The 26,566-nt window shown below is 44.2% G+C and overlaps 1 protein-coding gene across 1 annotated transcript in view; it reads right to left on the reverse strand.

The window, feature by feature from the left end:
* The window catches only part of LOC104493123 (neuron navigator 2-like), a 52,492-nt gene that overhangs the window by 9,469 nt on the left and 16,457 nt on the right, over positions 1 to 26,566 (reverse strand). The window contains exons 4-6 of the mRNA XM_010135752.1: positions 24,384 to 24,456; positions 18,546 to 18,813; positions 14,099 to 14,256 (exon numbers count right to left, since the gene is read on the reverse strand). Of these exons, the coding sequence (XP_010134054.1) occupies positions 14,099 to 14,256; positions 18,546 to 18,813; positions 24,384 to 24,456 (499 nt within the window). The remainder of the gene's footprint in view (positions 1 to 14,098; positions 14,257 to 18,545; positions 18,814 to 24,383; positions 24,457 to 26,566) is intronic.

Genomic DNA, 26,566 nt, shown 5'->3' on the forward strand with positions numbered 1-26,566 from the left:
AGGAATGAATGATACTTTTAAAAATATTCCTGAAGTCGGAGGGTTTCCAGGACTCTATTATTAACCAATGACTGCCCTACTGGCCGGTTTTGCTAGTCCTTTTCCTATGGCAAACTACCCACACGGCGCTGGAAGGAAGCAAGAGCCGGATTACGGACACGGAACGGAATCATCTTTCTCAGCTAGCATCGTTCTGCTGACCTCCAGAGCGTCACTCCTGTCTTACTCTAGTACAGAAGGAAAACCCAGCAACCAAACGTACCGAGCGGCCATGGCACCTGGTCCTCCAGTTGCTCTGCTCGAGCCTGCTCAACTCAGTTTGATGGGTTAAGGAAGAAGCAACAGCACTGGAGTCAGCTGGCTCCCCAGGACCCACCATCTCAGCGCCCTGCCCACAGGCAGGGGAGGGCAAGGAAGGAAGGGAGGAAGGAAGGTCACAACTATGTCAGAAGCTGCTGGCAATATTACTCCCTCCACTTTCAAAAGCTGCACATCATTGCTTCTTCCTTCATGCTTCTTCCTGTACACCGCTGCTTTGTATCATTTTTATTTCCTGAAGCCCTCCCACCCATCCAGATCTACTTCCCATCGCAACACTTGCACCACGCTCCCTGTGTAAACCCAGACTGAGCAAGCCCTTCTCCCAGCTGCCTTCCACAGAGGACACCCAGCAATGTAAGGAAAGGTTCACAAAAATCCCCCCTGTGCATCATCTACGATTAATTTATATAACCTCTTCCAAAAAAATTGTCCATCTCAATATCGAGATACTTCTACAGTCACTAGCCTGGAGTCACCTTCTAGAGTCACCCAATCAGGCTAAACAAATCTCGACACAAAGCGTACCCAGGACTCATCACAGCTGCCTGCGATGCGTGAACATACCTGGGACAAACTTACAGCTCGGCCCAGGGATGAACTTAATGCACTCATTGATGTGGGCAGGGAACTCTCTACCGTTTCAGAAAAACTGAGTTTCAAGGATGAGCAGGACTGGGAGAACACAAGGACAAGTTGAAAATTACTGGTAAGAAAGAGATGCACACAGAAAGTGGAGGAGCTGGCTGCACACTCGGTTAGTATAAGATATGCAGCAACACAAACCCAGCTCGAGATGAAACAGAGCTCGGTCCGAGCACACAGTCAACTGGACAGACTTGGAAAAGGGATCTGCGTCCTCAAACAGGTTCTTCACAACCGTTTGAAGAAAACCTGATCGGTATAAACGAAGCCATCCTGCATTCACCAGAACCGAGTGCCTAGGCAGAGCCCTCGTACGCACTGTGACCCACAGGCTGCGGCACAGACCCGAGACAGGGGCTACCCGAGCCCCAGGCTGTGGTCCAGAACCCAGCTGCAGAGCCCGACTGCCCCTCCAACGCCCAGCCAGCTGTTAACGCCCCGCAGCTCAGGGTGCGAGCAGACACCAGAGCCACCCACATCCACACAGGCTTCCCACCAGCCCTACGACGCCTTCCTGGAAGTGGATGGAAGGTGTCGGTTCCTTTGGGACTTCAGGCTCATCCCCACAGCCCAGGTGAGTGCTCCAGTCCACAGACTTTTGGGGAAAAGGCTTTCCTTGGATCGAGTGAGATGGCTTGTATTCCAAATCCAAAAGCATTGCTCAAAATTCCCTCCAAAATCCAGAACTTCTGCACTTCTCCTTTCTTTCAATGTTTTCAGGGGGTTTTTTTACCATTATTTTTTTAGATTCTGCTCGGTCACTGAGCAAAACACACTTTTTTCAGTTTGTTTGTTTTCCAACACAGTGTTCGCTTTATTCCCTACTCCCCCACATACACCCCCCTCTTTGGAACTAAATCATGCTTCCGTTGCCAGTGGCGTAGGACGGGTACAATATAACTCTATTTACAGGGTTGCTCTTCATTTACAGACATGTCAGAGAAACCTGAACCAGGACAACAACACTGAGTGTAACATAAAAAAAAAATTAATATATTGGGACATGAGTTTTCAGAGTCTCTATCTAAGATTTTCCAGGAAGAGAATTCTGTTCGTGTTGGATGCTACACATCCAAAATGAAAGCAAAATATTTATAAACTCTTCAATATACCTGTTCAGCAGCTGCACTTTGGGAAAGGGAAGAAGGTATTTTCTCACACAAGTACAGTGGATTTCGCGTCTTACTCGGGTGAAATACAGGGGGAACTGGAAATTCAGAGTCCTCATGTTTTTGTTATATTGCATGCAAAGTAAATGCAAGAACTGAAAGGTCCACTGTAAAACACACTCATGAAAACCGGCCTCTGCCTACGAAAACTTTAGCGTTTTGAAGACTCTCTGTTCTTTCTTACCATTGAGCCTGCTGGCTCTTGTACTCCTCAGACCCATCTGGGTAAACGAAAGGGGTTCTGCTGCCAGAATGCCGACTCAAACGCTGCGATTCCTAATGAAGCAGGAACATCAATACGTGGGTAACGCATCAGCATGCAAAGGGGAAAGTTTTATTCAGCGTAGCATAGGCCCTTCTTTCATGAAAAGGAGAGCAGGTTTCATGCATTCTATTAATAAGCTTATTATTTCCCATGTGCTCCTTTGTGAGGCAGATATTTTCTTTCTTCAGCAACCTGCAGTAACTAAAACTGACTATAAAAGAAATGTTTTCAAACCCAAGCTACAGTCTACAATAAATAATGATCGCTTTCCTCTTTTCAAAGTCAAATCTTGGCCTGAAATCTATTTTGTTCCTAGCGCTCCCGTTAAAAAAGATGTTGGTGGTCTAGTTCCAATGCCAGTACGCACTGTAGCATGGGTAAATCTGATTTCAGCTGCTCCTGCAAAGCCTGAACTGCATCTGCAAACCCACCCGTTTGTGATGAAAAAAAGAGAGGCTGAAGGCTTATGATTTAATTCTTCCACTGAAGCCTTTGAGAGCTTGCGTTATAATAAGGTCAGCAGAAAATATATGCAATTTCCCATCATTTGTCATGTTCACTCTAAGCAAGTGGACTTTGATTTGCTGTAACTGAAAACTCTCAAAAACAATCATTATAAGCATGAAAGGCAACACAAAGAGAAAGGATGTTCTCACAGTTCCTTCTCCTTAGGAGGGTCAAGAACTTAACAGCGTTTTTATTCATTTTAGAATGAACAAGCTGTCATTTTTTATTTCACAGCTATGGGAAAAAATAAGAAGTTCTCATGATGAGAAATATCTTTCAGTCCAGCCCATAGATTAGATAACTGAGTTAAAAGCAAATCCACAACCAAATGCTAATTTAGGAAGTAAAAGCAGATCTGCTCTATGACATTATAGTGTCAGAGCTGCAGAAACCGCTGCGGCGGTTTCATCATTTCCCATCTAGAGGAATAACTGGTCAGTCTCGACCCTTCCCATCCACCCACCAGAAGAATCCCTCTCCTTCAAAGGACTACAAATAAGAGTCTTACAGAGAAAAGCTTTTTAGCCAGGTTCTTCTTCAGTAACGGCTTGTCATGCTCAGCAAAGCCCTCAAGTATGGAAATGCCAGGAGCCGTCTGTAAAAATCACAATCTTTCTGTAACCCAACCTATCCGCAGGTAGAGCAGAACGTTCCCAACACGAGCAACCTGGCTCACAGCCCTTCCTCAGAATAAGCACAACTCTTCTGGCCCACAGAAGTTCCCATCTCAGTTGTAACGCTGTTGAGCAGAGAGAACTACAGCTGGGTGGGAGGGACCGGCTGAGCTACCGGCTCGGCGTGGGCCAGGGGCACGGCTTCCACCCGCCAGACGGCTGAAGCTTTGCGTTGTCTCTTCCACTCTGGACTACCACAAAATGCAACAGCTTGCCAGAGAGGGAAATTCTGCATAACCCAAGGAAAGCCCAACATTGTGCTTTGCTGAGGTCAAAAACTGCCCCAAGCTGAGCAAACTGGTTCCTTCAACTTTTGTCCTCTGGCTTTCCCTGTCAGAGTGACTTAACTTATGAGAGACAAAAGTTACCGTTACTCCTGGGTATCTTCCTTTCCTTCCATCGTACCTACTTCAAGCCCACTGTGGTAAACTCTAGCTCCTACAGCAGTCTCGCGCACTCACCAAAACGCGGCGTACCTCTGAAAACCCGGACCAAAGCCTACGGATACGTCAGTAACTCAGCTCCCACATTGCTGTCAAGTCGCCTTCGCTCCCACAGAGCTCCAGTACGTGAGACAACGGTTCTGCTGTGACTGGTTCCTGTCGCCAAGACTCAGCATTTTTGCTGAGGTGCGGGGAAATAAAACTGGAGCACAGGCGATCCTTTTCTCATGGTCTTGACATAACCGACTAAGACACTTGAATTCCTTGTTGTTTTTGTTTAGTTACTGTAAAATTCAAAATGCTGTCCACATGACTGCCTAAGAAAGGGGCTGGAGGGACCTCTATCGACCACATACCAGCTAGATGATCACAAAAATAATGAAACCAAGTTCACTGTGCCATTCAAAACAAGTCTCACTCTCCATTTACCACTAGACAAACACCACTCTTGTTCATTACTCTCCATTTTCTTCTCATTATTTGAACAATCAAATCACCCAAGATTTCTTGTAGCAGAGATATTCAAAAGCATTAATGAGTTCCAGGCAGGGAGCTGTTAGGAGTCTTTCATTAGATTTTATAAATTCCTGGAGTGGACAATACATATACTTCGCAGCCTTGATCTGACACGTCTCTCCTACGGGGATGTTCTATGAAACGTTAGAGTTCTGAGAACTGCTCTTAGGAAAACACTGTCCATTGGCCTGTTCTGACCATCAGCAGTGGCTCCAACCGGGGCTTGGAACAACCATGAAGGTAGAAGTGGAGGCAGGGGCAGGCAGTAGGAAAAGATATCCGAGCCAAGTCCCACGGGTTAGTCAAGCCAAGCTAAACGACTTTTTAACGCAGCAGTGTCTTACTCTGCTCAGTGAGAAGCCACACAACCACCCAGCTGTAGGCAGTAGAGCGGCGAACACCAATGCACTCTTAAATGTGGATATTCTGAGTTAAAACAGAAGAGCTGAACCAAACCACACAAATATCAAGACTTCACCATCATCTACATTTACACCTTAAGAACACACATAAATAGGCAGAAATCTATTATATTTCTATCAAAAATAGCTATCAGACATATAAGACCTTTTATACTGGGATCTTCTCTTCCTCTCTCCAGTCAAAGAAAATCCTCTACAACCTGCAGCACCAGAGCTCTCAAGCCAGCCCAACGTGCAGCTACTGATGTACCACCCACGACAGTAAGGAAGGGTTGGGCCATGGCTATATGCTCATCAGCCACTTCAGAGGTGGTGCTAGTTCTCTGGAGCCACTCGCAGATTCTGTGGGTGTATTTGGTTATGGATGAGGAACAGGCTCAGTAGAGAGGCCACAAACAGAAGGGACCAGAGAGGCTGGATGACGCTCTTACCCAGGGAGAGGAGGCTTCTGCAGGCGTGGTAGGAACACGCTGGCACTTACAGAAGCCTGGGACAGAGAACCACTGCTGTTTGCTTTCCTATGATTTAATAGTGAACTTCCATTTCCATGGCTGTTCTGGCACAATTCACCAAGGAATTAATTTACAAGAAATTGTAAATATTTATTTTAAAAGGAAACACCCATGAACTGTAAAGGCCATGAAATGCTGGGCCAGCTCTTCAGCTGGTATCAATTACCATGGTTCCACTGGTCTCCAGTGCAGCCATGCAGAGGTGCACTGGGCAAGAAGCTGCTTCTCAAGGTTACGTTTTACTTAAAAGCTCAGGATTTTCATCCTCATGAACTGTACAGTTAAGAACGTGTCATTGGCTTATCTCTTTAGGTTTCTTTTTTAAAAAAAAACAACCTTCAAATAAATTTTTGGCTTGTTTTAGGTCATCCTAAAACTTACACCAACTATGGCAAAGATCTGTGGTCTTGCAAAGCTCCACTTGAGCTGCAATTAAGCCCTGAGCCAGCCTTTGTTTAGGCAAAAGAGGATGCATTTTTAAAGGCCAAATTCAGCCAGCTGAACAGTTGTAAAATTAAGCAAGAGCATCACTTACCGCATACTTGTATCTTGTCCTATAAACGAGCCATATTGCTTGTTACACCCTGACAGTCTTTAAGCTGTTTTATGGGCACACACCCAACATAAATATGTCACCAGAGATTCACTAACATGAGGCAATCTTTCAAAAAATATGTTTAATTAGAAGAGTGAATGGGTGCAAGCAATCACCCCAGGAGATATACATTTAAGAATCGCCTGAAAATCAGTGTTTTGTTTGCCACTAATGCCCCTCGTGAGGGTCACCTTCTGACATAAGCCAGTAACCCCAGTCTGGGCAATAGAGAGTCATTAATACATTCGGTAAATTGAAGAAACAGTCAGTAGGATTACATTAATGGAAGTCAACCGAAAAGTTGTGCGCTTAGAACGGAGAAACTGAATGCCTCAACATAAAAGGTCAAACAGTCAGCTAGGCAATTGCGCTACAGAAACGGAACAGGAGTTAGAGCAGATCCCCACCGCACAGCTCTGTAATGTGACAGTAAGGAAAACCCAACATCACTCGGAAGTGCGTTAAGAGTTTCGTATACAAGAGAGAGAACGTCACTATTCCATCCTCCTCGGCAGCAGATAAGGCTCCAGGTAGAGCGCTTTCAGTACAACACTTGTTACCCTCATCATCTCAGCCATCAAAGACCAAAAGGAGTGGCTTCTGCTCCTGGCCAGGAGAAGGAGGAGATGAGGAGGCACTGAGCACTGGAACAGGCTGGCCCTATCTACAGCTTCCATTTGGAAGAGACTGACTGTTCAGTCATCCCAGTGACCTTCCGCCAGCCCTGAGTCCAGCTGGCTCAAAGCCACAGGAACTGGATCCGACGTCTCAGCTCCCCTGCCACAGCTGTCACGATAACCATTCCTGTACCTGCAGCCAGCCAAAGTCCTCGCCTTCACATTCAGGCGTCTATACTGAGCACTACTATAAATGGGCAAAAATAAAAATTGAATGTTAACTCTTTAACAGGAGTTTCTATCATGATTTACAAGTCTCAGAGCTCCTTTTTCACCACTTTTTTTTTTTTAAATTTTTATACTTTTATTTGGCACAAAGGCAAATGCCTGGGTTTTGTTTCTGATTATTTGGAGTGGAAAAGCTGAATGAGGTTAAGCAGAACATAAGAGTTCCAGAGAGGAAGTTTGTGCAACATCATTTGACCATCCAGTACTTGGTACAAGAGCCAAAGGCAGTCATTCAGAACATCAAATATTTCATTTGATTTTATGTGCAGCTGCAGTAGATGACATGTCCCTCCCTTTACATGCACATGAAAGATTTTTCATTCAAGAAAACTATGAGGATCATGTGAGTTGGTCTTAACAATAACATGGTTCAAAGAATTTCACTCGGTAATTTGCTGAGCCAAAACCGTAACCTCTGTTTGAACACCAGCCCTGGGCAAATATTAAATTTTGACTCATTATGTCTGATTTCATCTGTTTCAATGGCTGAACATCCTCTTGCTTAAAATTTGTATCGTTTGCGGTCTGAATTGAGCTACTTTCAAATTCCACACAAAGGGATACACATATGCTATTTATTGAGAGAACAAAGACAAAGGACGTAAATTAACCACTAAAATACCCAACTGCAAAGGGGTTTTTCCAAACCTCTGCTTACACAGTGTGTTTCATAAGCATCCCCCTTTTCAAAGCCCATTTGAACACTGCTGAAAATTCCAGCCTTCAAGACACTGCCCCCAAGAACTCCCAGTTTCGATCTCACTATGCACGCATCTTGCCTTGCTCCTCATAAGGGCCAGAGTTTTTCGCTCTGTCTCAAGGAGTATTTTTAAATTGAATCTGAGGGTTCAACACAATCCGAATCTGCCACTTTTAAATGATGCTGAGCTCAAGACAAGCTCAGTATCACACAGAACCACACGAATGTATTCCCAAGTGCTTTTTATATCAGTGCAGGACTTAACATGAAACATCCGAGTCATTGGGAGAAGAAATTTCAACTGGTTGGGTTCCAGATTCAGGATTTTTTCCTCTTTACCCACGAGGACCTTTAAATAAATAAATACAGGGTTTTTTTTTTACAGTAAAGTTGACACGAAAAGCTATGGTTTGCAGCAACATTAGTAAAATAAAAGATTATCTTGTAAACAAACTCTAGACTACCACTTTTATTTATTTGTTTTAAACTGACATCTGCTAATTCAGACAACAGGACCGTGCAAGGACACTGGAGAATCTCCCAGCGACCTTCTGAGCGGTGCACCTCCAGGAAGCAGCGCCACAGGAACCCTCCTACGTCTACTTGAGAAAGTTGCACTGCAGCTACTCTACAGATTGAGCTTGGAAGGGTCAGTCCTGTGACAGCTGTGCCGTGCCCTCTCGAACCGCACTGATCAATATAACCGCTGACACAGGAGATGCACACATTTTTAGCACACATTTGGCGTATGTAACCGTACACCAGTAAGAGTGACTTGCTCAGTGCTAACATTTACTAACTTGTCAGTCCTCTTTTGATAGTGCAAAATTATAAAGTTATAGGAAAGAAATTCCTATAAATCCTTTGAAATACCTTACCACCTCTCTCTATTTAAATGTGTTTTTTCCCAGTGAAGTTGATGTGAAAAACTATGGTTTGCAGCAACATCAGTAAAAATAAACTATTACCTTGTAAACAAACTTTGAAAGCCAAATAAAACCCTGAAGGCACAATGTAAGCAGTGGGGAGGGGAGACTCGCATCTCTACCCATGTCCTCCTTTGCTAAGAGTAAATACGCATCTCCACAAACTCGAGCACGTATCCAAGAACCTCTGGTTTTGATGCCACAGTGTGATCGCTTTCAATGCTACATAAATCTGTTCCCCAAGTATAAGTCTATACTTTATACAATTTCTAAAAGGCAATAATATTTAAAGCTATCAAAATGTGGTAATTTTATAGCTGCCAGAGCTCAGAGCTGGACTCAAGCAATACTACCCCCTCACTGCTGGCTCCATCCAGGTCTGACCCATGTCAAACTGTCACTGCAGTGAGATGCCGTCTCTCTGGGATCTGCAGGTCCCTGTGCTTCCCCCCGTCTCTATGCCACCCTCTGTACTGGCACTGGAAGTATTTCAGCTGTGTCAGCAGGGTGAATCTGTCTGCAACGGGTATGATGCAGACTGGTTTGGGTATCAGTGCATCACATCACAGCACACACAGCTTTGCACAGACCAGAACTGAGCTTTAACACAGAAGAAGGGAAAACACGGAACCTTTCAACACGGCAGACATGAAGAGTACTGTCAAAATATCAAGAGATTTTTCTTAACAGGAAGAACTACCCGTCCTGAAGCATCCCTCAGTTTTGCTTTGTCTTTCTCCACCCCCAGTGCCCCTTAAATACATCACTGATAACTGTTCGGACAATACTTTTATGGCCAACATACTTTAAACACTCTAAAAAACTAACCTTATACTTAAATTGTAGAAATCATAGAACGGTCTAGGAAGAAGCCTCTGGAGACCACTCCTTCCGACCGTCAGCGGAAAGCAGAGCCTCAGACAAGGCTATCCAGGGTTCTGTCAAGGCAAGTCCTGAATACCTCCAGCAAGGGAGATTCCACCACTGCTCGGAACACACTTTTTCAATATTTAATCCTACTCACAGTGATTAATTTTGTTCTGCCAGACAGAAATTCCCCTTAAAGGAACTTGTGCTCATTGCCTCTTGTCTTGTCACCGTGAAAGCCGTGACTACCCTTTCCATATTAAAAGACAGTGATTAAACCTGCACAGTGTTCCACGTTACAAGGGGTTACGCAAACTTTGAAAGAAATAAAAGAAAAGGAGCCTCAACCAGCGCAGCAGGCACTCTTCTCACTCTCCTGCCTGTACGGTATATCCAAACCTGGAAACTGAGGCAGATTTCTGCAGAACTAAGACCACAGCTGGACCAGCAGGGTCTGGGTCAAGAACCCCCTCATGAGAATTTTATCAAAAAAGTTTGAAAGAACATTGTTATTAAAACAGTTATTTATTTCATGTGAATGCATGAAAGTGTATGTTTTTTTCCTAACACTACCTATTTAAGAAAAAAATTACATTATTGCCACTGCCACCTTCATAAATAAACACTTCCTTTGACTTTCTGTGGAAATAGTCCAAGCCCAGTTGTGCTTTTTTTCCCCCTGACATTTTACCTAAATCCAATCCAAAGGAAAAGGGTCGCTTTTCCCACAGACTTCTGCTGCCCTCTGTAGGATTATTTTAAATAAAATATTAGGAACCAAGTAGAAGAAAGAACTAAAAATAAAGCATGTAAGGCTGTCACATTTCTACATCCCTTCATGAACATACTGGAGATGGCACTTTAAGATTAACTTCATCAGTTCAGGGACTTTACAGCCTGCAGATGCTGCAGATTTTTGAGGATTTAGATGAGTTCAGCAGTGACCCTGGGAGGTGGCTGGTGCTTTTCATGCTGTAGAGTACACTTGTGGTGTCACAGAGTGTTAAAGGGCAGGAGAGTAAACCAAAGGTATACTTACACACACATGGACTAAATAACTCTGACCATTCAGAAGTGAAATAAAAGGCTCCAGTTGTATGAAGAGATTATGACAACATCAAAAATCACAAGCCTGAAACAGCTCATTATTTCCCCACTATCCAGAAACACAATTAGACTTTAACTTGTGTTAAGAAAAAAAGCCTGTAGTAACAGCAACTGCACACATTAAAATACCCCGTCTCGAAGATTACTGCAGTTAGAAATGGCTAATCGCTGTGACAATAAATCCAAACCCGTACCAGACTGGGCTACCACTTGGACGTGACGAGTGAGGGCACTGACATTCCAACAAGTCTGAAGAGAAATTTGCACACAAACTTCAGGGCAAACTCCAAAAAGCCAGTTAAAGCTGCCATGCCCTAACCTCAAGGGAGGCAACCATGGCATTGAAGCGGGAGTCCAAGTCATCCCTCCTAGCGAAGACATGTCTCTTCTGCACATCACAGAACGGGTTCAGACAGAACACAACAGCTGAGAAAGCCAAATAAAATCCTGAAGGCACAATGTAAGCGGTGGGGAGGGGAGACTCGCATCTCTACCCATGTCCTCCTTTGCTAAGAGTAAATACGCATCTCCACAAACTCGAGCACGTATCCAAGAACCTCTGGTTTTGATGCCACAGTGTGATCGCTTTCAATGCTACATAAATCTGTTCCCCAAGATTTCTAGAAAACCACTAGTCTCATCACTAAGTGATTAATGGAACCTTCAAAAAAAAAAAAAACTAGGTTATTTATTTCCTCCCAGTAGCTAGCTGTTCCTCCATGCTCCATTTACTGTCCTTTTCCTTTCTGATATTTCTCGCATCTCTACCCATGTCCTCCTTTGCTAAGAGTAAATACGCATCTCCACAAACTCGAGCACGTATCCAAGAACCTCTGGTTTTGATGCCACAGTGTGATCGCTTTCAATGCTACATAAATCTGTTCCCCAAGATTTCTAGAAAACCACTAGTCTCATCACTAAGTGATTAATGGAACCTTCAAAAAAAAAAAAAACTAGGTTATTTATTTCCCAGTAGCTAGCTGTTCCTCCATGCTCCATTTACTGTCCTTTTCCTTTCTGATATTTTCTATCTCAATTAATGCACTTTCATTGCCACAAGACACAGACGATTGACTACCAAGACAATTCACATTTGGAGGGAAAGGCTACAGATTAATACAAGCTGAAAATTACAGGCTGCTGTGTAAGAAATTACTCAAACGTAGCACACTGAAGGCTACCTTCTATCACAAAGGGACCGCGCGTGCCAAAACAGGCAGATTTATCTTTCTCCCATTTCCTTCTCCAAAAACACCCAACGGAGCTAAACGGGGTAAAGAGATAAAAAGTTACCGAGACTGGCACCCAACACGGTTGTGTAAGTCCCATTTCCTCAGTCAGTCAAAAGACAGGACACAGGTCAGAAAACCTGAATTGTCTTAGCACTTTGACAATAAACTTTGGCAACTTTACAAATAACTTAAAAATAAGCCAAAAATTTGTCAGAGTGACTGCTTTTGTTGCTCATGGATTCAGACCAACTTTGTGTCACGATGATATTTTTAAGTTCAACTTATATAAGCCCTCTTTTTTTTTTTTTTTTTTGAAGACCATAAATTTATAACTGGAAATTTAGACCAGAGAAAAATTCTGACTATGTAACGCAATTTATGCAGGCTGTCAACCTAAAAACCAGCCTTTTCAGTCATTTGTAATATTCATAAGGAAGCAGATGATCTTGTAAGCTTCTTCAGCAACTGGCTTATCTTTCTGGAGAGATGGATCACAGTGAAGAATGAGGGTTCACAGAGCTGTCTGCCGAAAGCAGTTAATACTCAAGTTACTCAGTTGACAAATTATTGTTCCTTCTCTGTATATTTGAGGGTTCTTTTTTTTGTTGTTGTTTAAGGCTGAAACCAGTACTTTACTTGCCTTATTTAGTAATCTTGGTAAACTGAGAAAAAGCCAAGACAGTTCAGGTCCTCTCTTCAACGCAGGCAAACAGCACATCACCCACACGCAGGTAGGGACCATCGAGCCAACAAACACATGCGTCAGGACAAGACACAGCGTGTCCCCAAATCAGCAGTATTGGGACACAAGCCATAGGAAAGACAGAGGCAGACAGAGCAGATATTCCACGGGAAAACAAGGTTCCATCAGTTCTACCTCTCATGCCACAGCTTGTCAGCTGCTTCTAACTGCAGATCTAATCCAGATTGAGAGATGGCTGTGACGTGCTGATGCCACATCATTACTGTTTACATAATCCACCTCCTAAAATAGCAACCAGGGATTTACCAAGGTAGAATATTGCTGATTTATTAGCATATTATGCTAATACATTTTATTATAATATAATTAATCCTATTATTCAGCTGTGAGTTTAATTTTCTTCTCATACAAGGTCTGATCAGGGTGATCCAGAATGTCCCTGGAGGATGCTGAGGACCCTCCACTGGCATCATCCCAAGACAAGGTTTTGGGCTGTAATCGCTAGATGGGGTAACACTCCAAACCTCATGACATCTGGTCAGAGGATAACAGTTTCTAGAGAAGGAAAACCAGTTTCCTGAAAAGAAACACACATGAGAACCACAGGCAAGCTGAACCAAGCCAGTACTTTTCCCTCAAGCAAAATCCTCGTTACCGTTGATAGAAATTACGCACAGACAGAGAAGAGACTCAAGCCTAAAGGGTGCGACTGCCAAGTCACTGCAAGAAGATCGTCCTGACATCCAGCGCTGACCTATCTTTGTAAGAGCCATGACTCTGTGAAGGATACAGAATTAGCTGCCAGCCTACGCCAACAGTCTGACCGTGTCAGACGAGAGTGATTTGCCCAGTTCTCACCAGCCACATGCCCCAAATAGCCACCGGTAAATGCTGCAGTACAGAGCTCAGAGCTACAAACTCAAGCTAATGAACGCTGCCGGATTATTCGCTTAGTGACTGGTCACAAAGTCAGTAAATGCCATTCAAGAAAGCACTGGGTCAGACAGGACACGGTTCTTCGCATTTCTGACGCGCTGCCACAGACACACTTTCACCGCAACACGTATAAAACTATAACTTCTTCCTGCCTCCAAACCCTACGCTATAGGATTCTTGAAATGACACTTAAACCATCACCTTCTGTAACTTACTGGGCCTTCCGCCCTAGAGGAGGAGCAGAAAGCCAATGGTACTATTTATCATATAAACCACTGAAGAAGTCTTCAGTGGTAATTTTCCGTTCCTGCCAAACTACTCATCAAAATGTCTTATTTTTTGATTAATTCACTCTCCCTTATCTGTGTTTGAAGCAGAAGACAGAAGGAAAAAACATGTTTCACCATGCCAGTTTTTCTGGAGGCTATTTTTCGCGTGTACCTTCAGGACAGCAAGTCGCCACTTCAGTTATTTTAAAGGAGGGCTGTACCTTGTTCAAGGAAAGCCAGCTGGGTTTTGGGCTGTAAATGTCACGCTCACAAGATACAGCTTTGAGATAGTCCTACAGCTTCCAGAGCTTAATGGAAAATCCAATTTTCCCCGAACAAAGCCACTATTATGAAAAATCTGAGGATGCCAAAATCTCCAGTGCTTACCTTTGTCATTGCTACTTGTCGGTGTTGGAGGGGGAAGTCCAGGCTTGGATTTGTCGTAATTGTTAAAGCTCTGGCTGCGACGATTGTTGGCACTAATAGAACCACGAGCTTTGGCCTCACTGCCTGCAGCGGACACCCTCGTGGTGGGGCCTGGAAGCCTGATGAAAGAATTACAATGCCATTAAATATATTTAAGAAACATTCTGAGAAAGCAACTACGAAACACCATGCAGAAGCTGAAAGGAAAGATGTATACCGCACAGTATAACCCCATGAGGGTCTTAGTTCTTTTGCAAGAACAAACACAAATACCAACACCAACCTCGGTGAAAAATATGTATCAAACAAGTTACAGTCTGAATTGTTTCATATCAGTAAAAAAGCCCTGAACCAAAATTAATGGTCACTTGCCATAAATCTTGTGAATCAGAAATACTTGCAAGTAGATTCAGTGGAGCAATACCACCGGTACAGGGTTAGGATTAAGTGAGATAGTATTGTCCTCAAACCAGGTTACTGGGCACTATTACGTGCTGGACACATTTTAGAAATAACAACGTGACAGAGCGTGGCTGCCTCTTCCCTCATAGAGAAGCACATCACACCTCTGCTCTGAAACCTACCAAGTTTAGCAGCCAAACCCAGCCAAACTTTAACGTGGTTTAATTATTTGAGCCTGTAAAAATCACACAAAGCTGAAGTGCCCCTGCCTAGGGCAAGCATGTTATCAGCGAGCTGGTACAAGCCCCGGGTTTAAACTGGGTCCACCTCTTTCAGCACCTTATCTTAGCCTGTATTGACAAAATTTGGCTGATTACCTAGGAAAAAAAAAAGTGGTTAGGATTCTGGATTGAGTAGACAGGGAGAGATACTACTTTCATGCTTTTCAGGCAAAAGGGGAGATGGAGGACTTTTCTAAAAAGCCCAACAGAATTAGGAAAGCCATTGGCATCACATCTCAAGAACAACACATGTTCTCGAGGCCTCGGAAGTCAAGGGTCACACATGAAGTTTCCACGTTTGTGTTGTACTTTGTGCACTAATGAGCACATGTTTCTACATTCCAAATAGACTAAAAATGTTTGGTAGTTGCTCAAAATGCATACTGAAGGGAGTTAGCAAAACTCCTTGTTTTGAAAAGCAAGAGCATCACTTTAGAGACTAAACGATAGAACCACATCAGTGGAAGGGACCACTTTTCGCTGTAGAAGCTCTTTAAAACTTCTTTGTACAAAACACAAAAATCCAACCGTCTTAAATAACAATAACAGGCTAAAATGAAGAAGTCCCAGTTGTCAGAGAGAGCGGGGATGCAACCCACCAAATCACCGTTGTGCCCCTGGGAAGGAAGAGAAGCCCGGAAGGAGTCTGGCAGGGCTTCCTAAATAAACTACCTTCAGCAACACCAGCGAAGAAATAGGAAATATGAAAAGAAACGTGAAGGGTAAGCGCAAAAACTTCAACAGCTGCATGCACATGCTTTCAAAGCTCCAAAAAGGGTAAGACATAAGGGCATCACTCAAATACAAAACCAAAATTAATTTACAAACTGAAACCGCCACTGATCTGGCACAGCACATCATGGTTCTGAGGTTGATTTGGCTGAAGCCTTTTAGACACGTCCCTCATTTTACCCAGCCTTTTTCAACACTGAGGGGTGCTAGAAAATTCTACTTCCTCATCACCACAGCAAGGTGAAAATAGAACACCCCAGAGATGCTTCATCCACTGCGGAGGAGACTACACAGGAAGAAGCAGAGGCAAACCAGCGACAGACACTGTTCTTGAGGAATTGGAAGTCACCAAGATAAGAAAATTCATTAAGAGTTTGCTTTGCTTAGCAGGAAATGAGCTAAGTTTCCTACAGGTAGGCAGGACACACAAGATAGCTCAGCTGAAAGTTTCTACCCAGTGACAGAACACGGCGAGTGTGGGCCAACCACCGCAGGAAGGCTACTAGAGCCCCCAGTACTTGAAGGGGAGTTTTCTAGCAGGCAGGAAGCCATAAGGTTCTTGTAGCGATGGGTTAGAAAAGGCTCCCCACATGTGCCCACACAGGATTTGCAAATCTGTCTCATTTTCAAGTAAATAAAGCTACTCAAACCATGTGATCGCTCAAGAAGTGACAAGTTTTTGATTCCAGTCAGCATTGCCACTGCCAGTAAAAGCATACTGCGAATAAAAAACATAAGCGCTAAAAACACTCTGGAAGAGGGTATCATTTCTCTTGAACTTTTTCCCCCCCTGCAGACTGACTGATTTGAAGCCCCTGTGTTTGGTATTGGATCAAGATATTTCACAGCAGCGCCTGTGAAATCTAGGGTGTGGGGGGGGAAGGTTTAGGGAGACGTTTCCAGCCTCTTGCTATCGGAGACAAGGTACTGAGCTCAGGGAACACCCTCTGTTACTGCACCTCAGCACCTCCTCCAGGTAAGTACGACTGTCAACCTGTAATTATGATCAAGAGAGAACACAAAAAGGAATCACGGAACATTTTAACAGGGGTTATACTGCAGACCTTCACTGTTGTCGTAACAGCAGTAAGATGGGGGAAATAAATCCAAATTATACAGCAGAACTAACCACCTACAAACTCGCTAAGCTGAATAAAACCAGTAAGTAATAGCTTATGAGCCCAGCAAAACCGATACAGTATAATTTACCCATGTAAAACTACATTAACTTCCTAGTAAAACATTTGAATGTAGGATAGGAGTAAAAGTAAACATGATTAATAACCACATTAATATCACAGCAACCCTCATGATCACTGAGATGAGATGGTCACATGGGCAGGCATGCAAGTCATGCTGGGGTTCAGGAAAAAATCAGGCTGAAGTACCCAGTCATCATTTTCTGGGAGATGGGATGTGCTCAGCCTCCGAGCACTGGGGAGCGCAGGAGCTCTGGTGAGCCGGGGCCACCCGCTGCCGTTGGGCTCCCCCAGCTGACGCCATGCTCCGGTTTCTAGCTAAGCCGCTAACCTGATGCTGGCTATTGCGATAAGGCGGATCGAAACACGGCTGAAACACAGATGTATGGTGGGGAGGGAACTCCCAGAACCATGCTTTGCTCTCAAAAGCAGAAGCTCTTAAGGAGAAGAAAACCAAACTATTTTCTTGCGGGCCAGAAAGCATTCCACACCTTGGGAAAAAGGCGGACAGTTAAATCCCATCTACCCCTGGGAGGTTTCTGCTGTTGGGAAAACACCCAGTTACGGACAGTTGTCAGCAGGGACCCTGAACATGCATCCAGCGATACTGCAAAAGGAGAAGTCATGCTGTGCAGAAGATGAAGAAATGCTAACCTAGAAGACTTTTTCTGACCAAGAGTGAATCGGATGATTTTGCTTTGAGATGAGTCCCTGGGAGACGCACTGTGACAGGAAAGAAAAAGCGGAAGACAACGTTGAACAAATAAATTTCAGGGGTTTTTAAGCCACTGAACTTAGTAACCAGTTCTAGGGAGGAAAGAGATTTTATGAATTTCACAGGAAAAAACAGCTTCTTGCCTAAATATGACTTGAGGTCAAAGCTCCTAAAACCCGCAATGAATTAATTTTTATAGCGTAATGACCACACAATTCTGCACGCAAACCCCAACCTTATCAACTCTTTTCATTCTCAATCTTTTATTACATGTATTTGCTGCAGAATGTGAGCAATTAACTGTAGTATATACTAAGACATGACATTTAAGACCTTCAGGTCAGATAATTTAAAATTATTTGAAACCCAGCACAATCCACGCAACAGGCTGAAAATCTCGAAGCAGGTGTTCAAACAGTCCCATGCAACCCATGGTTTTGACAGAGAATCACAGAAATATGCTGAAATACATCTTTGTTTCACACTAATCATTTCCTGTACAAGTTCATACGTGCTGTAGCAACACCATGATTTTCAGTTATACAAAGATATTGTTTTCACCCAAAATGAGCACGATTTGTGAAGTCAGACATAAGCAACAACCCAATGTTGGGAGGCTTGGAAGGCTTCATTTAAACTGTTTATACCCCTCAAAAAGCAGCACTTGATGTGGTGTTCACCTTAATACGTGTTATTTTACACACAGAAGCCTTAATTTGAGGGGTTTTTTTTTCCCACATGCCCGCATTCTGCAGTGGCAACAACCGACGGGCTTTGCAAGTAGAGGGAAGCAAAAGGAATGCTGAGAGAAACACCCTCATAAAACACTGTGGTCACTTGGTCTCGCTGGTGTTTTACACCCTTGGGCTGCCCATTTCCAGCCCTGAGGACATATTTAAGCACGTGGGTTTGATTCCCAAAGGTGCGAAGTCAATCGCTACCCAGCACTCAATTTCCAGAGTCTTTATTCTGGAGCAGAACTAAAGGAAGGAGTTTCTTTGGTTTTTCAACAGCTCGAACAAGAAGTAAAAGGAAATAAACAACGAAAACCCCACCGACCTGAAAGGAAATTTGCCCACCTGGACTGCATTTCTGGTTGTGCTTTGAACTGATGCTGCGCAGCTGGCGGGGGCTGTTGGCACGGAGGCTGGAGCAAAGCTGGGACCTGCTGCTGCGGTACCCCGACCTGGCACTGGGGTGGAGGCCCTGCTGGCTGGGATGCTGGCGGAGGTTGCTGGGGAGGATGATGTTGTGGTTGCTGTTTCTGTGGCTGCTGCTGCTGTTGCTTGTATCGAGATAAACTGAAGAAAAGGCCCAAGATGGCCTTCAGATTGCCATTCCTGATTTCTGCAAGGGAACGTTCACAAGTCACTCGTCAGTCGCTGCACTCCGTAACGCCGTCTGAACGCGGCTCCTTGAGGGTATGACAGGCCTTCTGCACATCTCATCGGCATTACAGCCGAGTACCAGTGAGCACCAACTACAAATTAAGAACTGATTTCTCCCCTGCGGTCACCGCACGATGTCTCGCATTTATGTTAATGCCAGCGTGCTTAAAAAGATTGTTCCTTTAAATAGTTCCTTTAACTAACTAAAAAACCAAACCAAACGCCATGACAACAAATGTATTAACAACAGCATGCTGTAAACAATTTTTCAGTCCTAGGTTTGCACGAGGAGGAGAAACTACTCGGTTACCACACAATAATTATCACATATCATTATTACCACAGGATTATCAGACTAATTGTTTCCACAAAGGAAACCTGATGCAAGTTTTGCACTAGAGAATATGATTATTGGGTGACATAGGTCTACTAAACCAGGTAATTACCAGTCTGATACTATCTCCAGTGGATAAAGAATGGATACCCAAGGTACCTAAAGAGAGCTTGACAGAGAACGTATAAACATTTCACATCCTAAAAGTCACTTTGTTCTACACAATGTGAAATGTGAAAATGTAAAGGCAGACAGAAATACAAAGATAGGTACCAGAACACGCAGTTAATGGCTGTATCACGATTAATATGCAAGAGCACCAAGCAGACAACCTTAATAAAGTGCCATGACTTAATTATTTAGCATGTTTAATTTCCCGAGTTTAAAAAGTGAATTAAAAACGTCATGTCAAACAGGGGAACTTTTGCATGCACTACACAGCCCCGTGCTTTTAAATGCCCCTGCGTGGAGGGGATGTGCAAGAGGGGAAGAAAAGGACACATGGCAAGACAGTGGCCAAGCACAAAGGTGAGAAGCGGAGTTTTAATTGCTTTTCCCAGTTCCAGCTGAAAGGTTGCTCTGACTTTGTAACGGCCCCCACTCTGCCCTTCATTCCTTCTCGGCTGCGTTTTTGCTCACATTGCTCATCCTTGCTGTGTAACAAGCTTCTGCTCTTAACCCCAAGCCCTTTCTTTACCCAGCAGGTGTCAGGCTCGTGGATTAAAAATTCTGCTTCCTCTGCTGCACCATCTTCCAGCTTTCATCTCCTTGTCTACTCAAGTCTCAATCCAGCTTTCTTTCCTAGCCACTAATTTAATTCACTTTCTTCCTGAATTTTGCTTCGGCCCATGACCATCTCCTCAGAGACTCCCAGACCTTATGTAAGTGCTCCTGGTCACCCCCCAGACACAGGATATTCCTCTCCTCCCCTAATTCTAGGCTGAATTTCCCTACCCATTTTTTCCTCCATGCAGCCTGGCCCCTCCACCAGTGGTCTCTCCCATCACTGCCCTCATTCCCTTGTTTAAGTGAGTATCAATCCCAGGGACAGTAATTTTCTGTCTTCCGTTGTTTTCACAGCCAATTTTAGTCTCTTCCTGGACCGCGGGTCCCAATGAATCCTGCCCGTTTCCTCTTCCTGCTCCCACGCAGCGTCATGCCACAAACCCAGCCTTCTCCCACTGCCATCAGCGGCAGCATCAGGCAGGTCCCTGCTCCCCTGTGCCTGTGTTTAGCTAGGGAGGACACGGATGAAAGTAGACAATAAAGTAAAACAGACACAAAAGACAGCAAAACACAGTAAAAAGGATCTCCTTATCTTCAGCAGAGAATTCCGATTACTCATGGGAACTGTAAGGAAAGTAGCACTTAATCACAGGCTGAAGCATAACTAAACAGACCCAGAGGCACTGGGAAGCTGAACTGCACAAATACCGGCCAGGAGATAACAGAAATTACCATGGCTCTGTGCGGTTAGACTGAGCAAAGCTATTCCAAATTGGAAAGGAGGACTTCATTTCCATGTGAAGCGAGGCGATCGTAACAACAACCCATCTAAAACCTGTCGTTTCCTATGCCTGTCTGTCTTCTGCTGTATTCATCAAAGTAACCTGCTTCTGACATTTTTCTAAGGCGACCAAAAAAAAAAAAAAAAAAAAAAGAAAACAACAAATAATTCATTACCTAACTGTCTCATTGCAGAAGAAGAGGAAGATAAGCTCAAATTCAGACATACCAGCAGCAATATCCTATTCCCTTTGGTCTTGCCAGGACAAATGATATAATTAGTGTATGGCATTAATGAGATTCCACTTCTAAACAAAGGACCAGCAAAAAAAAAAATTCAAACAGAGCTTTCAGAGGTACCTCTGTTCCTCTTATCTTGAAGACAGGCTGAGGTAATTCACCTGGCAGTTTGCCCCTGCACTTTGTACAAAAAGAGTATTTCAAAGAGCACTTCAGCCTTGCTGCGCTCTGCCCATCGGCGCAGGCTCAACTGCTTCCTGCTCTAAGTCCCCTCCAGTCCATGTGTCAGCTTAAGCAGTACACATATCAACTTAGGTAAGGACCAGCACATCACCCACCCAGCTGAAATCCGGAGCCAAAAGTGACTCGTCTTGTATATTTGAAACAAACACTCTAGAAAATGAGAGGAAATTGGAATGTCGATTTCAGAGAATCCCCACGGATCTACCCTTTGGAAATGTCCACCCCGAAAGATCTCCGCTGCTGCTTGCTTCCCCTACAGCTGGAATTTCCACCTCTGTCTTCACGAAAATACACTGGACTCAGTGGAAATAGGAAAAAAAAAAAAAATAGTTCAGGACAAAGAAAAGGTAAAGAAACTAAACGCCCACTGGGAAGATCACTAGAGAGGTGTCACCGTCCAGTTCCTCCAACATCTGTAATGACATTTCTGCCAATCATGAACTACTCATCGTGCACAGGACACAGATCAAAGCAAACCAGCAAAGAAGAAGAAAAATGCTCTATCGCTGTTATTTAATCGAGCTTGTTTGCATCTGCTTCTGTAAAGCTTATGTCATATCTGACTCTGTAGAGCTTTCTAAACAAACCAGAACTGGTTGAGAAGGACCAGACCAGTCAGTCACACTGGCTAGCAGGAGTACAAGTTAGGAACCACTGCGCGTTCCGTAGCTGCACCTATGCTGCCAGAAAACAGGGCTGTCAGCGGAACTATTCGCCCCCAAAGATAGCGGGCGTCTGCGTGCAGACCCATCAGGCCTTCCCATCTCATGGACGAGGCGAGGCAAGATGGTCTGCTGAACAGAACAAAATTTAAAAAACCAGGGAATTCTGTCCGTAGTGAATGATGAGAGAGGAGAGAAAGGGCCAAAATAACTACAAGCAGGTCTGAATTTAGGGCAAAACGCTGAGAAGCAGATGTTCTTCACAGCTGATCCAAGCCACAGCATGAGGGACAGACAGACACATGCTCTAAGTTGATGGGGCTCTAAGGTGACTTTAGGGATCCAAAGCTACCCAAAACAGCTCTGAGATGAACTTTGTAGACTACTGAGCACAACGGCACTGGGACTTTCACAGGAATGAGGAAGGGAAATGCAAGGAGGAATTAATTCCCACCAATGCCGATGTTTTTGAAAATTCAAGAGTAACTTTTTGAAGACTGTGCTTAACTGGACTCAGAGTGGTATCAGCGATCTGGCCCATGGTAAGTGCTCTACTCAGGTATGCTTAAAATAGCGCTGTGAGATATTTGGGCTGTGGAAACAAAAATTCCACCTTGACACTGGAAAGGACCTAAAAGACCTGAGGAACTGCAGAGCGTGAACACTGACATTCATTTACCTGCAGAAGCATGAAGGTAATTTCAGAGGCAAAAGTCTAAGCTGAACTGTGGTTGTTCCAAAGCCCAGCAAGACATTTTCTTTCATCGCTTTATGGTGTCAGGATTCGGTCAGCTGGTCATCATCCAGCTAACCTGCTTCCCCTGCAGACCCTTAGCACCTTCACTACAAAAATGCAGTAAAACAGCCTATGTCCAAGTGGCACGCACCTATCAAAGCAGGATTTTTTAATGCTGGAAGGATATGACACGTGAAGTCTTAAATTATTCCAACATTTAGGAGTCATCCCAGTTCTGGTTTTGAATCATTAACTTCCCTCCACACTAAAACCACAGTACTAAAAATATTCTCAAGCAACCCAGGAGAGACTTCAATGTTTATTCCCACTTGGAAGCAACCACAGTCTTGTCCTTCCTCCGAGGTGTGGATGTGCCAGCGCAGTAAACAAGGCTCTGTGCAGTTGACCTCGCAGGTCTTGGCAACTCACGCAGCAACGCTGGCTTGTCTGGTCACGGCACTCTTACGTGACCCTGCGCTCTCTCTTGCTCAGCTTCCCCCTCCTCCCTCAGCACAGTTAAGGAGTGACTAAGAGCAGAAATTGTATTTATTGTTGATTTCAAGCCTTTTAACTTCATTTTAAACGAACTGCTCCTTCCCTCCCCCTCTCTAGCTGTCCTTCCTTCCACGTTAGTGGTGGAGCCAGTAAATGGTCTCGTTCATACGCTGGCAGCAAACACTGCCGGTCTCTTCTTCCTTATGACTTAATATGTTTAATTCCTAGAGAGCGTAAAAGAAAGGAAGAAATTCCAAATCAGCCAAGCCATGGGGTAACCTACATCCTGCTGAGCCTGACTTGTGACTTGGCAGGAGAACAGCGACCAGTAATCGTGCTCCCCCTTCCCCCGTGGGGACAACACTACGCTGCCAACGTTGCACACCCAGACAGTTCTCTCACCAATTACTGGGCTATTCTTTTAGATTTTGTATTGCATCAAGACAGGCAAATAGTGTGAAATGTATTATATATTTTTACAACATTTACATATCGTGTCAAGGATGAAATTGGCTTTTACAACAGACTTGGTTGCATTTTCTTTTTAACCATTTCCTGGTAAACAAACTTTCTCCTGTAAGAAGTTTTAGCTCATACTTTCTTTTCTTGACAGGAAAGCCCTGATTATAACCGAGCTATTGAGGCATCTACTGCAGGCAGTACTTGGGCTGACCATACTAAAGCTTCTTTGTGGAGGAACATTAAAAAAAAACCTAAGGACACCCCACAGGAAAAGACAGCTAATGTTCAGTCTCCTCTCTCCTACTAGTCGTGGTATACTGAGGTTAGAACAACACACACTAAGTATCTGCTCTTTTGCTTTTACACTTACAGACCACCTCAAAATTAGTGAAATTATATTTCAAATACGTGTTTTCAAGTGGCTGGTAAAATACCAAAGCTTAGGATGATTAATAGAAACGGAGGCAGGTAAGAGAGTAATTGAAGAATGAGGAAATAAATTTCTCTCTCAAAAGGCAAATGACTGCCAGCAGTTCACTTTAAATATTGATAAAATCTACACTCTGATCAATGTGCCAATTATAAAAATTAGATGAGAAATTTCTGGTTTTAAACAGAAAGAAACAAGAAGTGATTGAATTCTAATTTGGTCTCATTGCTGGTTTTCACACGGCAGCTGTGTGGAGATTAGATACATATTTTACTGACCTTTCACACTGAGATGGGGAAAAAGGAAGGAAAGACTCTCAGAATTTTGAATTATCCTTATTAATCTTCCATTAGAGTCCATGTGCTGGTTACTACCTCAAGCAGTAATTCAGGCTGCTCATTTAAAAAGAAATTTGACTCACCTTCCGCGGACAGCCCCTGGATGTTAATCCCCTTAGCAGCCAAGAAACTCAGGCAAGCATCTATGTTTTCAATCTGTTCAAGAACAAACAAACAAACGAGAGACACAAAAAGAAATGCATTGTAATAATTGTTTACTTTCATTTCCGGACACCCTTTATTGCACTCAGTCTTTGTATCACAGAAAAAGTCCCTTTGCTCACTCTGTGGAAACCATAACACGAAACCTCCCCAGGTACTAAGGTCTTAAACCGATGGAGTATTATGTGGGTCGGGACTTTGTGCTATTTGCACTTGCATGATGCAAGTTATTTAACGCTCCAGCTACAAAGAAGGACTCTGCATACATCAGTACTGAAGGGTCAAGGGTGTTACGCCAGGATTTTTAACCTATGATCAGCATAACAAACACAAAAGCAAAAATAACCGTGGAAGCCACATTTGCTTGACAAAGTAGATTGCTTTTGTGGCTGGAAACTTTTGCCAGCTGTCAACTTAAGAGCAAGTGGCAGTCAAATATAAAACCCGTAACTGGAAACCCCAGCTGGAATCCAAAAAATGGTCCCTCGCGACATCCTCCGCCTGCCAGAAACGTCAGGCAGCGCTGGTGGCTCACTGGGGGGCAAATCTTGTCCTTCAGAGAGGTGGTACAATGGCATCAAACTGCACGGGTGCCCTGGTCCGGGCTGGAATGAGGTCACCTTTCTTCCCAGGGGCTGGTGCAGTGCTGTGTCTCAGATCTGGGGTGGGACACATGCTGACACCCCGATGGCAGTTGTTGCTAAGCTGCGTTTAACTAAGTCAAGGACTTTTCAGCTTCTCGTAGTGCCCTGCCAGCAGAGAGCAGGAGTGCACAAGGAGCTGGAAGGGGGCACAGCACGGACAGCTGACCCAAACGAGCCAAAGGGGTGTTCCATACCATGTGACATCACGCCCAGTATATCAACTGGGAGGAGCTGGCTGGAGGGCACAGGGGCTCAGGGACTGGCTGGGTATTGGTCAGCAGCTGGTGAGCCATTGCATCGTGCATCGCCCGGTTTGTACACTCTACTATCTTGTGAGCGTGGTGCTTAATTGCCAGTTGGGAGTAAACCACAACAATGGGATAAAATTAATTTTGACCAGGTAGGGTCTTCTGCACAACAGGTCTGACTGTTAGCGACCACAGCTGCTATATACAGACCGGACTCAAACCCTACCAGAAGGGCTGGATGAATTAGGCATTTCTTTTGGCATACCTCAACATCACAACAGAGACCTTGCAGTAGCTTCATGCCTAGCTTATACTACTTTGAGTCTACCGTATATTTCCAAATCCAGATAGATACCAAAGAACACGGCTTGTAGCAGGGTGCAGTTCAAAGGCTCTTTTATCCACAGTTCAGTATGATGACAGTCAATCACCACCCGTTTCCTTCCTCAGTGCTCAACAACCCTTTCAAGTTTTCAGCAAGGCTCTTTTAGGGAGGTGATTTGCGACTTTGCTGGAAAGCCAAAGTTCACCTTTTCAAGAATAACCACCAAAAAAACCCCCACATCAACCCATTTCTACTACCTGCACTTAACAAGCTGTATTATTCCAAGAACATTTCCAGTCTTCCACAGCTATGGGTAGAGCTCTCCTAATACTCCTTAGGTTAGTGAGTAAAGATAAGCAATATCTCATCGCCACTCCACACCTGCAGTTGCAGAAGCTCAGAATAGCTCTTTCAGTCCTGCTTTGCTTCCCTTCCCAGGTCCCTCATCTTTGCTCAAATTCTCCTTTAGGACAGAGCGACCACAGGATTTAAGATTTACCTCTGGGTAGGAAGCTCCTCATTTGCCCTCATTTCTGGGTGCTATACAGCTCGTTGGATTCGAGGAGGCCCCTTTAAAAACATCACCACTTCTCCCCTAGGACAAAGCCCCAGTATCTACTGAACATTTTAGCCACTTAGTTAAGAAATATGGCTCCTGTCCCCAGACTGGTGGATGACCTCCATCGGGGCACCAATGCTTGGGGTGTGTCTTTGGACCACAGGTTGAGAGAGCTGGACCTCGCTGCTGCATAAACGGGGAGATGGGCTATATTGCCACACTAGCTGTAACGCCTGGCTCAAAGCTGTGAGGAACAGGGGCTTTTTGGTGCTATATTGATATGGCAAAGAAATTGGGGGGGGGGGGGACAAGAAAAAAAGAGTAATAC

The sequence above is a fragment of the Buceros rhinoceros genome, unplaced genomic scaffold (assembly GCF_000710305.1).
Source record: "Buceros rhinoceros silvestris isolate BGI_N320 unplaced genomic scaffold, ASM71030v1 scaffold475, whole genome shotgun sequence".
Lineage (NCBI taxonomy): Eukaryota > Metazoa > Chordata > Aves > Bucerotiformes > Bucerotidae > Buceros > Buceros rhinoceros.